The 15,288-nt window shown below is 44.5% G+C and overlaps 2 protein-coding genes across 6 annotated transcripts in view; one reads left to right on the top strand and one right to left on the bottom strand.

The window, feature by feature from the left end:
- Positions 1-15,288, top strand: part of Git (ARF GTPase-activating protein GIT1) — a 626,665-nt gene that overhangs the window by 237,837 nt on the left and 373,540 nt on the right. The window lies entirely within an intron of this gene.
- LOC139762038 (uncharacterized) lies at positions 2,487-3,292 on the bottom strand. Its single transcript, XM_071686809.1, has one exon. It carries the CDS (start codon positions 3,235-3,237, stop codon positions 2,848-2,850), a length of 390 nt encoding a protein of 129 aa, XP_071542910.1. The 5' UTR covers positions 3,238-3,292; the 3' UTR covers positions 2,487-2,847.

Genomic DNA, 15,288 nt, shown 5'->3' with positions numbered 1-15,288 from the left:
TTCTCCCCTATCCCCAGGGATATATATATATATATATATATATATATATATATATATATATATATATATATATATATATATATATATATATATATATATATATATATAGAGAGAGAGAGAGAGAGAGAGAGAGAGAGAGAGAGAGAGGGTATTGATTTATGGATGAATTGATTGATTGATTGATATGCACACATGATTATATATATATATATATATATATATATATATATATATATATATATATATATATATATATATATATATATATATATATATTGATTGATTGATTGATTGATTGAATCAGTTTATTAAAAATGTCAGTTGCTCTAGGATCGAACCGTCGTGCTCAGGGATTACACCACCGTGCTCATTGGTCGTTCGCGTCGGTGCTCAAGAGGTTAACGAATAGTTTGGCCTCAGGAGACGAGATGACGCCAAAGCAGTATTACCAGCAGCGACACATTGCAACGACGGGGGGGTCGATGGCTACATTGCACCAGCCGGGGGGGAGGGGGGTTGTCGTCACCAACGTTCTCTTGCCTCATGATGTGTTATGATGACCTCTGGTGCCTTATTTACACACCATTACTGCTCGTTGCTTTTGTGTGTCACGTACGAACAACAGGGTACACACACACACACACACACACACAGACACACACACACACACACACACACCCATATTAGTTAGTTATTAGTTAGTTAGTTAGTTAGTTAGTTAGTTAGTCAGTTAGTTTGTCAGTTTGTTTGTTTGTATGTTTGTTTGTAAAAGGAGCGACGGTTCACGGAGGTTAATGATACAGTGGTCTGTGGAAGACTTGGCAGCTCGCTTGATGCCTTACAATAACAGCCATCTAATTTGGTATGCAAATGAGCTGTGATACCTGTAGTCTCTTACCTGACCTCGTCGAGTGACAGGGGTCAACCTTGCCTGGAGCCTTGGGTCGTCACTTTCAGGTCTGGTAATAAGCTATCGTACCTGGTACACGAAAGCAGCGGATTTAGCGCACGAAAACTGTTGTACCTGGTATACGAAAGTAAACGTACCTCATATACGAAAGCAAACGTGCCTCACATACGAAAGTGAACGTACCTCATATACGAAAGCGAACTTACCTCATATACGAAAGCAAACGTGCCTCACTTACGAAAGTGAACGTACCTCATATACGAAAGCGAACGTACCTCATGTAGGAAAGCGAACGTACCTCATATACGAATGCAAACGTGCCTCACATACGAAAGAGAACGTGCCTCATATACGAAAGCGAACGTACCTCATATACGAAAGCGAACGTACCTCACATACGAAAGCGAACGTACCTCATATACGAAAGCGAACGTACCTCATATACGAAAGCGAACGTACCTCACATACGAAAGCGAACGTGCCTCGTATACGAAAGTAGCCGTACCAGGTATACGAAAGCGGAGAAAAAAAGGTGTGACATACTGTGTTTTTTTTTTCATTACCTTGTATGACTTGAATCATATGTCAATGTGTTGTGCGACGGAGTTACTGAAATTTTGTTGGAAGTTTAGTAATGATTTCATTACTCATAACAGTTGTGAATGACACACAACCAGCGTCAGGAACAGACGAAGAGAGGCTGCATCCGCTCACATCTATTCTCATAAGACGAAGGGGTTTTGCAGCCAAGTCGTTGTAAACACACAGATGACAAAGATACACCTTGCGTCATACTGGTGATCCTACAGTTTAGAAAAAGGAAAAAAAATCGAACTCATATCCTGGTGGAGGACTTCAAGGAGCCTCATACGTGAGGGAGGCGTATAGAACGTGCACGCATATGCCAGCTAACACCATCCCACCCTTCGTAAAACATATGAGACTTCCTGAATCAGACCATGAGGGAAACAGCTTCCTGTGTAGTCGTGGGTCCAAGACGCTACTGGTAGGGGTCAGGTACAATGGCAGAGGAGCCAGTTAAGGAAAAATCAACCTCACTATATATATGTATTCTAACCCTATATCTTAATGCCATTGTATGCACTCTAACCTGCATGTTGCCTTGAGTTTTGTATCGCTTCTCTGTCTTAGGTATTAGTCAGTTATGGTAAAGGGGAGAAAATTGTATCAATTAAAGAGCCTTGTGAGCGATGCGTCGTCAGCAGGGACAGAGAGGTCTGGAGGGGGAGGAGGGTGTCCAGTTTCCCGCCATCTGGTGCTTATTTACACGTGGAGCCCGTCGCCATGGCAACCACCAAGCGGCCACTATTGCCACCTCCTCCTCCTCTTCAACAAGTACCTTGTGTTATTGTTTTCTATAAGCCAGTATTTTTTTGTTTGTGTAGTTTAAAGACATTCTGTGGCTTTATATATCTTTGAAAAGTTCAGTGTAAGTGTAGCTTTCCTTTTAATAGTGTATTTATCTTTCTTGTAATTTTATTCATATACTCTTTTGTATCCTTTACCAGTTGGGGTATGACATTATATCAGAAATGGTATAAAGAAAAGTTGTATGTGATTCATTATCATTTTATTTAATAAATAATTCGTAAGAGTAAGTATCACAGAGGGAGGGTGAAGCTCTCTTCCACCCATATCACAGCTGACTGGTCCCAGCGCTCTCCTGACGAAGGGCTGGCGGCGACCAGGCTTGGACGACCTCTTACAGAAGACCTCCGGGGTATCACAGGCTACGTAGCGACGTCAGGCAACTTCTTCAGGGGACAGAACCTCTTGTTGAACACGCCTCGCAGGGCTTCCTGAAGGCGTGGACATCATCCGTCTCTGGCTTGGCACTTGAAGTATCACGGCACATCAGACCCCTGTCATGGGGATCGAAGGATTACAGCGGATCATTGTAGGGGCGGGAGGGCATCCTACGCCTTAGTGGCGGGGCGGGCAGCTGCCGAGGAGGTGAAGAGATCCTTGCACAGGGTCCAGCTATCGTCGTCGTCAGTAGTCCAGAAGGTGCCGAACTGGACGTCCAACTCTGGGGCGACCTTCACCATCATCGACCCCTTCAGGTTCATGTTGAGGTCTAAGGCCGCAGGGGAGGCTTCGATAATCTGGATGAAGCGTGCCTCCAAGGCTTCGTTGGCGAGGTTGTCCTCGATCTCGGCCTCGAAGTCGACACGGTAGACAGCCTTGTCTGCCTCGGCTTTCTTCTCTTCCCTCTTGGGATGGGTCTTCTTCAGGAGATTCTTAATGGCCTTCTTCAGACTGCTGATGCTGAAGAGAGACGTCTTTTTGTTGCCAGTGACAGCCATGGTGAGCGTGTTGAGTGCGGGAGTATTCTCGCTACAACTCAGGAGTTGGAATGAGTATGCTAGTAAATATCAGAGCTGCGCGCCTTATATACCCGAGCGTCCAGTGACGTCACGGGCACGTGATGCCTCGTGGCAGGTGTGTGCGCGACACGAGCTGCGCCGGGGGCAGCGGGCGGTACTTACCAAGAATCACCAGGAGATATGTTTCTTCTCATTTTATTCCGCATTCTTCTTGAACCCTAAATTCCAATGGTACACGCATATTACTATACTTCTATAAGATATTCTTTCTGTCACATTGGTATCTAAAGTAGATCGAAGTGAGTCGAGAATTGAGAGGGTGCGAATTGGACGTCATCGTGTCCGGCAGCCACCGGAGGGCACCGTGAGAACGACGCTCAGATCCCCGTTCCCAGGACTCTGGAATTTGGGCGCCATGTGTGGACCGAGGAGGAGCGACGTGTTCCAACACCTGCCCCTGATGGCGAACGATACTTTCCATAAAGGTTCACTTTGCTTGTAGGTACACTTAACTTGTTTGGACTACTCGCGTTGACGGGGTTAAGTTTTTGTCGAAGCCACTTCATTTTTTTTTTTGTTTCTTTTAAAAACTCGATGCTGTTGAGAGATCTACTTGGATGCTTTTTAGTCGGACTAGTTTCCATGCAACTCGTGTAAGTCTGATACGTTTGTCAAAGCGAGGAAATGTAAGGTGTACCATTCCGACTGTCCAAACCATTACAGGCTGGAGGGTTGGCCTTGGGAGTAGAGGAGAGAGGGGGTGGGGACGCTTGGTTCTTGAGTAGGGGGAGGAAAGGCGCCGCCCTAGGCTATAAAGCCAGTGATCCCCTCAGGTCTTGCCACAAGTAGCTATTCTTCCCATACCATTATAGAACAAGATTGAACACTACTTTCATAGCATTTTCCCCATCATCTTTTTTAAACATCGTTTCCTAACCTATTAACACGACGTTTAAACAAAATCCTAACGAGTCTTCAAGTTATTAACTCGAAAGTCGTGTAGCTACGTATTTGTCAAGAAAGGTTAGAAAATATAGTCTCGTTTCTCAGTGGTGTACGGCGTAAGGTCATAATTAAGATACATTAGATACTTGGAATAGCGAGGGAGATGGAGAATAAACAGAGAAGAAATGTTTAGCGGTTGGTGCTACTGCTTGATGAGAACCAGATGATGTCGCTCGTAGCTCCGGGCTGGGCTAGGGGGAGCTTGGGGACGAAGCCCGGGGGTCTGGTGACGCTCTCTCTCTCTCTCTCTCTCTCTCTCTCTCTCTCTCTCTCTCTCTCTCTCTCTCTCTCTCTCTCTCTCTCTCTCTCTCTTGTGTCAGGCTACCTAGGGGGTATGAGTTATCTTTTTTTTTTGTCCCATAATTGGTATTTCTCGGTGTCGTTCGTAGGAGGGGAACGACCATCGGTGAGTAATGAGTGACTCGTCTTCGAGTCTAACTTCAAGGAATGTCGTCGTTTTATTCTTTCTTTTAAAGCCTAAAAATGCCATGTGTAAGACAAACATAAGGGCAAATATATATATATATATATATATATATATATATATATATATATATATATATATATATATATATATATATATATATATATATATATATATACCTCTCGTTGCTTTTATAAATATGTATTTATGATTGAAGTTAGGGGTCGACCCATCCCCCAACCCTCACTGTCCTTGTAAGCTTAACCTTGGAAGAGGTGAGGTGTAAGACAGGTCAGGTCAAGGGGTCACGGCAGGATCAGTGTGAGCCTTCCTTTATTACCTTTACCCTCCCAGAGGTCGTTGGACGAAAGTTTTATGAAGTTTCAGGCAATCTGATAAGAGAAATGCTCTTATCTCTCATACACGTTATTCATATTAAGTATAGGGTTGATACACGAGCTATGGTATAAGCACACGGAAGATAAGAAGTTGGGGTGGGGAGCATATGAATATAGAAGTCCGCCTTTCCTTGTGTATAGATAGGTGATCACACACACACTCACACACACACACACACACACACACACACACACACACACACACACACACACACACACACACACACACACACACACACACACACACACAATGCATGAAATACTCTTAAAAAAGAAACAATATCTTGACAAAGCTGTTAAAGAAGCAGTCATTGGCGCTTGCTTGCCAGGAACTGAATGAAAATATTACGTGGTGAAAAGTAGGAATTGTCAGTTTTGTAGTCAGACCTGTGTACACGTTCGAATCATTCAGTGTAGGAGAGGCTGTTGAGAGACGAGGTTGTGGTGATGGTCGTAAGTGTAACGCTAAGGTTACGTGAGTAACGTAGATCCTCCTCCCCCGGACGCTACTCCGGGTGTGTTCCTGGCCGGGCTGGGGAGCGTGGGTAGGTGGTCAGGTGTCACGCGACCAAGGTTTTCCATAACCTGGCAGCCTTGCTGACTTGGTCGAGGAATGGGGAGGAGGGAGGTTGCTGGTGATCTAATGGTAGGGATGAGTGGGAGGTTGCTGGAGCTGGGGAATAGCTGGGAGGCGGTGATCTAGAGACATGGGGAGTGCATAGGAGGCAAGTAAATTGGGGAGAATAGCAGGGAGTAAGGTGACTTGGGGAGGAAATTGACACCCTCGAGAGAAGGAGGGGAGAGGAGAGAGTGCCTGGTGACGTGGTGACAAGAGGGGAGAGGACCCGGGGGAGGGAATGGGAGTGAGAGGCTGGGAGTATGGGAAGAGGGGTGGTGGGAGACACTTCGCCCTTGGGAAGGTTGGTGGAGTGGTCGTAGTTGTGGTTATAACATGTGAGGAATCATTTAACATGCAGGTGCTAAGTACAGCAAGCCGGGACGCTGCTTACCTTCGAGAAGGCACTGGTAAAAAGATGATGTTTAGCACTTTGTGTAATCAGACACCTGTGTGTATCCCTGCCCTTGCCGTGTATATCAAAAGATCATATAAATACAAACAAAAGAGAATCGCGCTGGTTTTTACATCCTCCAAATATTAGAATTAAACGTGTTCTTTTCACTAAAGATGATTGTTAAAAAAAAAAAGACTTTAGAAGATGAAGACCTGGTTTATATTCATATATAGCTAGGGAGAGTGAGGTGAGACTCAGTTTAATAGACACAGCAAAGCATTCTGACACACACACACACACACACACACACACACACACACACACACACACACACACATATATATATATATATATATATATATATATATATATATATATATGATATATGTTCTTTTTCATTATAACCATATCTAAATAGCAACCACAACCAAATCTCGCTGTTTAACAACAGCAGGAAGGTCGAGTAACCAGAGTGTGTATCGTAGCGAAGGTTATGGGGTTTGGTGAGGTGGGGTTTGTTGTAAGTTGACGCCACACACGGCACCCCCTACTTTGTCACCAGGGTCTGGCTGGCTGGCTGGTGGCACCCACACACCACCACTACTGATCCCCTGACGCTCACTACCTCTCGTGGGAAAAGAATCTCACATTTAACAGTCGCCCAAAACTAATTTGTTATCTTTTTTCTTTTGGGTGTGTGTGTGTGTGTGTGTGTGTGTGTGTGTGTGTGTGTGTGTGTGTGTGTGTGTGTGTGTGTGTGTGTGTGTGTTGGCTATGGTCGTCTCAAGGATTTAGTTTCTTAATTTGTTATCATTATTTTTTCAAAATGAAGACTGAGCATTATAGATTTTTTTTTTTTTACAATTTTTGTCTCGGGTGCAAATGTATTTCGCAGCATCATATACTCATATCTTTTTTCCATTCGTTGACACTTTTGGTTGTTAGATCCACAGTCATAAGTCAAGGAAAACTCTGGGCTTACCTGTCGCCCTCTTATGTCGAGGTATGGTACCCACTGTGTGCTCAATGTTTACCTATCTTAATGTCCTTTACTCTCACAGTATCAAAGATAAAGCGTTTCCTCATCCCTCCACGCCAGGGAACGTGGGGGAGTTGTTCAAGACAGTTGTATCCGCGTAAGTCTATCCAATTTACATGTCATTAGGACCTGAGCCAAGGAACTCCCTCCCTTCGGCTGTTCTTGATGGGGTCCCTCCCTCCGTCACCTGCCCCGCTGCTGCGCTACGTGTTCTTTTATTCAAGAGATCAAAACGTTGCAGCAGCAACAACAGCAGCTGAAGACCACAAGAGATCAGACGCAACACCAGCAGCCGAAGACCTCGAGACAGAAGTGACTGCGTCAGCTGCAGTTACTCAGCGCACAGCCAGTAATAACAGCATGGTTGCAGTTCGTGGTGGTATAGGTGGAGAATGTCACCTAGCAAACGGTACCGAGCATGTTGATCTCAGTAGATGGATGGTATCGGTATTCTAAATGCCTCAGTCGCAGCGTCGTTGCTAACAGCCACTGGGTATGGGAATAAAGCATTGGGAGATAGTACTGCTTCAGCCTACCCCTCGCGCCCTTCTTCATTAGACTCAGACTCTATAACTCTCCTCTGTTCCTCCTCTTTATCTCTTGTAACCAGCTGCGCCGCTGAGCCGTCACACGAGGAGCAGTGCCGGCAGCAATCACGGCAGCGGAATCAGGTAGCAACAGCGACAGGAGCAGCAACAATAACAGCAGCTGTAGGAGGAGGAAGAGGGAGGGAGGACGCCTTCCCGCTGTGGAGCTGCCATCCTCATACGGTGTTCACTGTTCCTTAATTATTCAGTCTTTTGTTTACGGTGTTGAACCCCCAGTGAGCTGCCCACTGAGCCTGGTACCTGCTCCTGTCTGGGCCGCTAGAGGGAGGGTATGGGAGAGGGAGAGACGGTGCGTGTGTGAGAGAAAGAGTGTGTGGGAGGAGGGAAGAGGTGTGTAGGAGAGGGTGAAGAAAGGAATTCGGGAAGGGAGGGAAATTGTGTGGGAGAGGAAGGAGTGTGGAGGAGAGGGAGGGAGGGAAAGAGTGTGTTGGGAGGACAGAAGGGAAGGAGCGTCACTCCATACTGTGCATCACCCTCCCACACACTACACCACACCACACCACGTCAGGAGATCCAGCATACGCAGCCACCATAACTGTGTCGGGAGATTGGTAATGACGCCTGGACCTGCTGGTGTGAGAAGAGGATCAGAGAGGCCGGACCAAGACTGGCTGGTGTATGAAGAGGACCAGGCAGGCCGAACCAAGAAAGCGGAAGAGTCGTATTATCCTCTTCAGGGAAGGTTCTGTCCCTCTCCGTCTACCTAGGGAAGGTTTACTTATATTAATTCTCTTGTGGGATGGTCTGTGTACTCTGGTTATCTCCCGTTAATCTCTGTATACCTGCCAGTGTCTAGGACCATTTGTATAGTGGATATTTTTTAACGACATTCTGTGTAGGGTGGAGGAAAATTCTGTCATTTGTGTTCCACTTGAGAAAGGTTCCCGTATTCTGCCTCAGCCACGCAAGGTCGTGGTTCATGGGTCTGTTATAGAACCGTCCAGGTGTTCTAGTTTCCCTCTAGGACGATCCTTGCATTATGGTTCGTTCTTAGGATGATCCTTTTGTCCTGCACATATCATGGGAAAGCGTGGTGGACATATTTCTCTTCCCTTCAAACGTTTTAGCTTTATTGTAGGATGGAATCCTTCTTAGAATAGTCTTGGTGCTCAGGAGGGGATTATTTAACCTCATGGAAGTCCTTGCGTTCTCATGTCGTTCTTGGAGACTGTCTAGGGTACTGCCCCAGCAACTCTCTGGTGTTCTCATCCCACCTTCGGGAGATTCTGGTGTGTTCCATTGTGCCCTCGGAAGTCTCTGGTGTCATGGCGCTGTTGTTAAGACGCTCTTGGTGGATGTGGTTGCTCGCCAGAAGGTTCTAATGTGCTTCACAGACACAATTCTTTTTTAGTGCATTTGTTATTTTCTGGAAAAGTTTGTAGACTTAGTTGGGGAAGGTTCTTGGCTTTAGATCAACCATGAGAAAGTTCTGAGGGTTCCAGTGTTCTACTGTGTGATGATTCAGGTGGCTCTGGTTCTACCGCAGTAAGGTTCTGTAGTTTCGATTCTTTCCCTAATATGTCCTGAAGTTTGGACTGTGTCCTGAAGGTATCTGAAGTCTTGATATGTTTTGAAGGATAAAGGTCTCCGGCTTAGGGTCTGCCCTGGAGAGAGATCCTGGGGTTCCTTCCGTTCCTGCGGGTGGATCGCGTAGCACTTTACTCCCTCCCTCGCCGAGATCCTGGGAAGGTGATAGTTTTTGGTCCTCCTGCCGTGAGAAGGTCCAAGGATTCTCACGAGGGTCTCAAGCACTTACACCCCTCCACCCTTAGGCGTTACTGCCTCACACGACTGATAATTCCTCCCCTTCGTCAGGAAGACGCATAGGGTAGGGGGGGCGGGCGCCCGTTGGAGGCTCCTGGGTTGAAGATGGGGTGGCTAGATACCCAGTTATCTCCCGTGAGAATGTATGGCGGACGGGTCTTGCGTAGGTACAGAGGGGAGTCATAGCTTGACATAATGGGACGGTTTACGAAGCAAGATGGTTCGACGTTTCTAGTAGTCTGTTAAAGGTTACGTAGACATATGTCAATAGAACTCGTTGGTGGCGCACACGTTTTGCGCTTCATTGGCAGGATGGGCACGCCAATCTAGACCTGAATGGTCATTCTCAAACCACAAGTATGATGGGAAAATAACCTAAACAGCTCTCGTATTTCTGATATATATGTATATATATATATATATATATATATATATATATATATATATATATATATATATATATATATATATATATATATATCATACAAACGTCCAACAGCCAGGATCGAACCCAAGATCCCTGTGCAAGAGGCGGGAATGCTAACCGGTTGGCTATGTAATACAAGACAGAGTATGAGAGGGATATAGAAGGGCTGAGGGAAGAAGATATAGATATAGAAGATAGACGGGTGGTTCATCAAAACAAACATATTCTTCAAGGAAATAGTTATGGGGTATTTCGAGGAGATTTGGCTGCGACACTATAATATAATGAGATGAATTCATAATCATCGGTTAATCACGGTGATGGTGGTCACCCACAGCTTATTCCTTCATCGGAAACTCTCGACAGTTTTATTATCATCCTTCCTTCAGCAAGTATTCATTTCTTTCATTCCAACAATTTTCGTCGCTTTCGCTAGACTTGTCGGATCTTTGAGGAAGGGAAATTTGAAGACCGTTTGACAAGGAGAGGAGAAGGAGGAGGAGGAGGACCGGAAATATCGAATGAATATCGTCGTCTTCTGACGCCCAGGAGTACCCCCCCCCCCCCCCCCCCCCCCAAGGTTTTGTCTGATCAAGGGCCTTATTGGTGATTGACACGTCAGAAACCCGGGAAAGATTGCTAATATTAAGAAATTCTCGACTAGTGAATACGACAAACCAGAAAACTTACAATTATCGAAGTAATCTTGATTCGTAGATAATGTAATCCTGGAGAAGATTAAGTCTTTACAAGGTTAAAAGTAATCCCTTGCAGACTTTAAGCAATGGGTTTGTCTCCTCCAGACACAGCCAGACTGAAGAAGGTTGACCTAAGGTGACCTCGCGGTAAATTCCACAGCATTTAAAGAGCTTCTTCCTGTCCCTCTTGAATCGCGGGGATTAATCTCCGTCGGAGGAAGCCAGGGATAATGAAGTAAAAATGCGGAGGACAGGTTTAGCTTCGCATATGTGATCCGATCCTTCTTAAAGCATAAGGTAAATGACGTACGTCAGGAAAGATGGCTTCAGGTAATACGTCATTATCCATATATATATATATATATATATATATATATATATATATATATATATATATATATATATATATATATATATGTATATATATATATAGGGAATGTTATTGTTGTATTGTGTTCATGAAGTGTGTGTCATAGTGCTGTCACAGTTATACATATCACACTGAACAGGATGGAGTAAAGGATCTAGTTCTGTCTGGTGTTGATTATATTCTGATGAACAGGTTCGAGTGAAGGATCTGATTCTCTCTGGTGTTGATTATATTCTGATGAACAGGTTGGAGTGAAGGATCTGATTCTCTCTGGTGTTGATTATATTCTAATTAGATTATTTTTAGCGTATATGGTAGTGGTACGTTAGAGGCGACTGAAAAAAACTGAAATTTCGTGGTTGATGAAGTGAAGTTTTTAGTTTTACCTGGCATTGAATATTCTAATTAGATCTTTTTTTTAAGCATATATGGTACAGATAGGTCAGAGGTGACTGAAAAAACTTAAATTTCGTGTAACGCGACCGGCAGGCATACGAGATGAGGTCGGATATTATTAAATGTGTGTTTTGAGCGAATTCATGAATTTCGGTTACGCGACGTATGTGTCCTGTGGTTGGTTCGTTATCTGTGAGTGTATGGGTCCCCCTCGTAACGTGATGAGGACGCCGGATAAGAAGGGTTTCGGATACTTCATTAGTGGTGGTTTACGTTGTTTTAATGCCCTCATTATCCTCACGTGACGCCCTTACGAGACACGCTTGTTTTCTGTGACAGCTGCATCGCGTTTTCTGAGGGGAAATTTGCATTTTCTTTTTTGAATGAAATGTGATTTTGTGTTTGAAGGTGACGTTCATGGAATAAGTAATTACAAAATTGGGATTCATTAACCATACACTATTGTTTCAGCAGATTACATTTATGTACTCTTGAGGTTATTAGTCTTCTGTAGCAGTAGTAGTAGTAGTAGTGGTAGTCATAGATGTAGTAGTAGTCGTAGTAGTAGTAAGTAGTAGTCGTAGTAGAAGTAGTAGTAGTCGTAGTAGTAGTAATAGTAGTAGTAATAATAGTAGTAATAGTAGTAGTATTCTGCAAGTAGCTCTTTAGTATCTTACTTTACGATGTTTATGAATAGTCAATAAGCTAAAGTATACTTATAAAGCAAGTGGTGGAAGAAGAAGATGTAAATACTTATAAAGTAAGTGATGGAAGAAGAAGATTTAATCCTTAGCCACATTGGTTCAGTATAGATTCAGATCCTAAGGTAAGGTCCTCGATCGTGTTCCAAGAGAGGGTAACATGTAGCGCCTGCCGTGAGCATAACTGGTTGAATAAGTGAAGTAATCACTGGGACGTCACTGATATTGTGAGACATTCCTAGGTAAAAGTGAGGGATGACTCCGGCGTCTTGTGATGGCACATCTCCTCTCGCATTCAGACCCGAGGTGTTCTCGAAGTGTTGTCATTACCTTTCATAAGTCTTTTTAGTTATCAAGTTATCATATTCTTTTTCTAAGCTGGGGAAAAGTTATGTGTTGTTGCATTTCTAAATCAACCTCAGCATCAAGCTTCATTCTGTAGTCCCTCTGCAGTCACACTCTCACATACATATACATACATACATGGATACATACATGCATATATACGTGGATGCCCCCTACTACCACCACGCCCACGCACACACACACACACACACACACACACACACACACACACACACACACACACACACACACACTTCGACGCTCTCTCTCTCTCTCTCTCTCTCTCTCTCTCTCTCTCTCTCTCTCTCTCTCTCTCTCTCTCTCTCTCTCTCTCTCTCTCTCTCTCTCACACACACACACACACACACACATACACACACACACACACACACACACACTTCGACGCTCACACCCAACTGAGAACTGTATACATAAGCCTCTTCGAAGCTATTCTTTCACGCCACTCGAGGCCCAAACCTCCTCCTCCTCCATATGTTTAGAGAGAGTAGCGGCCGGCGAGACACAGGATGTTGACACAGGCTCCTTCGAGTAGTTGCCAAAACAATTGAATCTTTGTCTCCGTCAGGAGTAGCTCCAGGCCCTCCCTCCCTCCCTCCCTCCCTTCCTACCTTCCTCTCCTATTCTCCTGGCCTCTCCGGCACTCACATTGGTCAGAAGTGTTTGTAAATATCGTCCAAAATATGTTTAACATGAGCGTCAAGATGTTGTTGTGGATGTTTGTGGAGATGTGGAGGGGTGAGGTGTTCACGGGTCGCCTATGGGAGGAGGCAAGGAGGGTCTTTTAGGAAGATGCCACGACTGAAGTTCGCAGTGGTTTTGACTCAGATTGTTGAGGGTAGAATGCTCTTTTGGGGGAAGGGGAGGAGGTACGAGAAGCCTGTCTTTACTGGGGAGTAGGTAAGAAGTTTGTCTTTACTGGGGAGTAGGTACGAAGCTTGTTTTTACTGGGGAGTAGGTAAGAAGTTTGTCTTTACTGGGGAGTAGGTAAGAAGCTTGTCTTTACTTGGGAGTTGGTACGAAAGAAGTCTTTACCGAGGGGAGGAAAGAGGGTGTTACAAAACGTGTCTTTATTGGGGGGGGAGGAGGGCGTCACAAAACATGTCTTTATTGGGGAGAAGTAGGTACGAAATGTGTCTTTATTGGGGGAGAGAGGGTGTTACAAAACGTGTCTTTACTGGGGGAAGGAGGGAGTTACATGTCTTTATTGGGGGAGGGAGGGTGTTACAAAACATGTCTTTATTGAGAGAGAGAAGGAGTAGGTTACTTATGGAAACAGATACTTGGTAATCAGAAAGATGTAAGTGTCTTGAAAAGGTAACACGTATAGTAACCTTATAATAGTTATCCCTGACAAGGCAACACGCTTAGCAAACTTATACTAGTTGCCACAGTATAGTTAGAGTGATCAAATTTAACTTCGGTCGTCAGCGGAACTTGAGCTGCGAACTCAGATGCCCGAAATGAAAGCAGATTTGCGATGCGATGTAGACGGTAATGAAGTTGACGTCTACCCGCCCTTGGCATTGACGCCCTTAGGTGACGACTTTGTAGATTTAAAAGACGCAGGCGCGACCGATGGTTCAAGATAAGGTCGCGAGGGCCGGTGCTGCTACCGTTCACCTCGGCTGATAAGGGGTGGGCGACACTAAGGTCAGCTTCCCAGGTCGCACCTCCACAGGATCCGTGCGTGTCTTCCTTCTCTTCATCAAAGCCAGGCCTAAGGGACTCGTTATGTTTATATATGATTTTCTTTTTATTGTCAGAAATGTCTTAGAGGGAGTTAGTGAGGATGAAGGGAGGGACAAAGATGTGTGGAAGAAAGTAGGGAGGGACAAAGATATGTGGAAGAAAGTAGGGAGGAACAAAGATATGTGGAAGAAAGTAGGGAGGGACGAAGATATGTGGAAGAAAGTAGAGAGGAACAAAGATATGTGGAAGAAAGTAGGGAGGGACAAAGATATATGGAAGAACTTATAAAAGATTTTGCATCATTGATTACTAGAAATACGATAACTGAATGGCTGTAGGGGTAAAGAACCTCACCTGAATTCAATCACATGTAGGAAAAAATCATATTGAACCATATGTTTGTGTTTATAATACGATGTTCCATAGATTATCCAAGTGGTAGACATAGGAAATCACTGGCCATTGGCAAAATCGCAGGTGCTCCCTGTCCTCTGCGTCTCACCTTCGCCGTCGGACCTGACTCACGAGAATGCGTCCACAGGACCGCCAGCGGCGGCTCTACAGCTCCCATCTGACTGATAAGCGAAGGCAGGTCGTTGTCCAGGGCGGAGGGAGAGAGGGAGGGAGGGAGGGAAGGAGGAAGGGAGATCTTCCTGGTATCAGCCAGGATCAGAGTCCCGGGAGCCTGGAGAAATCATACCTTTATGACATCCGAAGAAAATCCTTTCTTTTTCTTTCTATTCTCGTGGGAAATGCCATATAAAATTATCTTGTTTATGGAAAGATCAGATATTTTCTATGACCCCTTTTATTCCCACAACGGCAGCATCAGTATTTCTGCTCCCTGTTAGTCACTCGGTTATCCTTAATTCGTATTGGAAATTGTAAAAGAAGTCGATATATATATATATATATATATATATATATATATATATATATATATATATATATATATATATATATATATTCGTGTCATCTCGATGATTGTCGTGTTCCGTAATACGAAAGGGTCTTCTTAAGTACTGTTCGTGGTTTTACATGGGGTCTTCTGTGTGGGGTTGACCTCCTGCAGACGGAGTGAAGAGTTGCTGATATCCTCCCTCCTTGTGATACAGCCCCTGTACTCCATGAA

The sequence above is a fragment of the Panulirus ornatus genome, chromosome 42 (genome assembly GCF_036320965.1).
Source record: "Panulirus ornatus isolate Po-2019 chromosome 42, ASM3632096v1, whole genome shotgun sequence".
Classification (NCBI taxonomy): Eukaryota; Metazoa; Arthropoda; class Malacostraca; order Decapoda; family Palinuridae; genus Panulirus; species Panulirus ornatus.
This window is presented reverse-complemented; position numbering and strand designations above follow the sequence as displayed.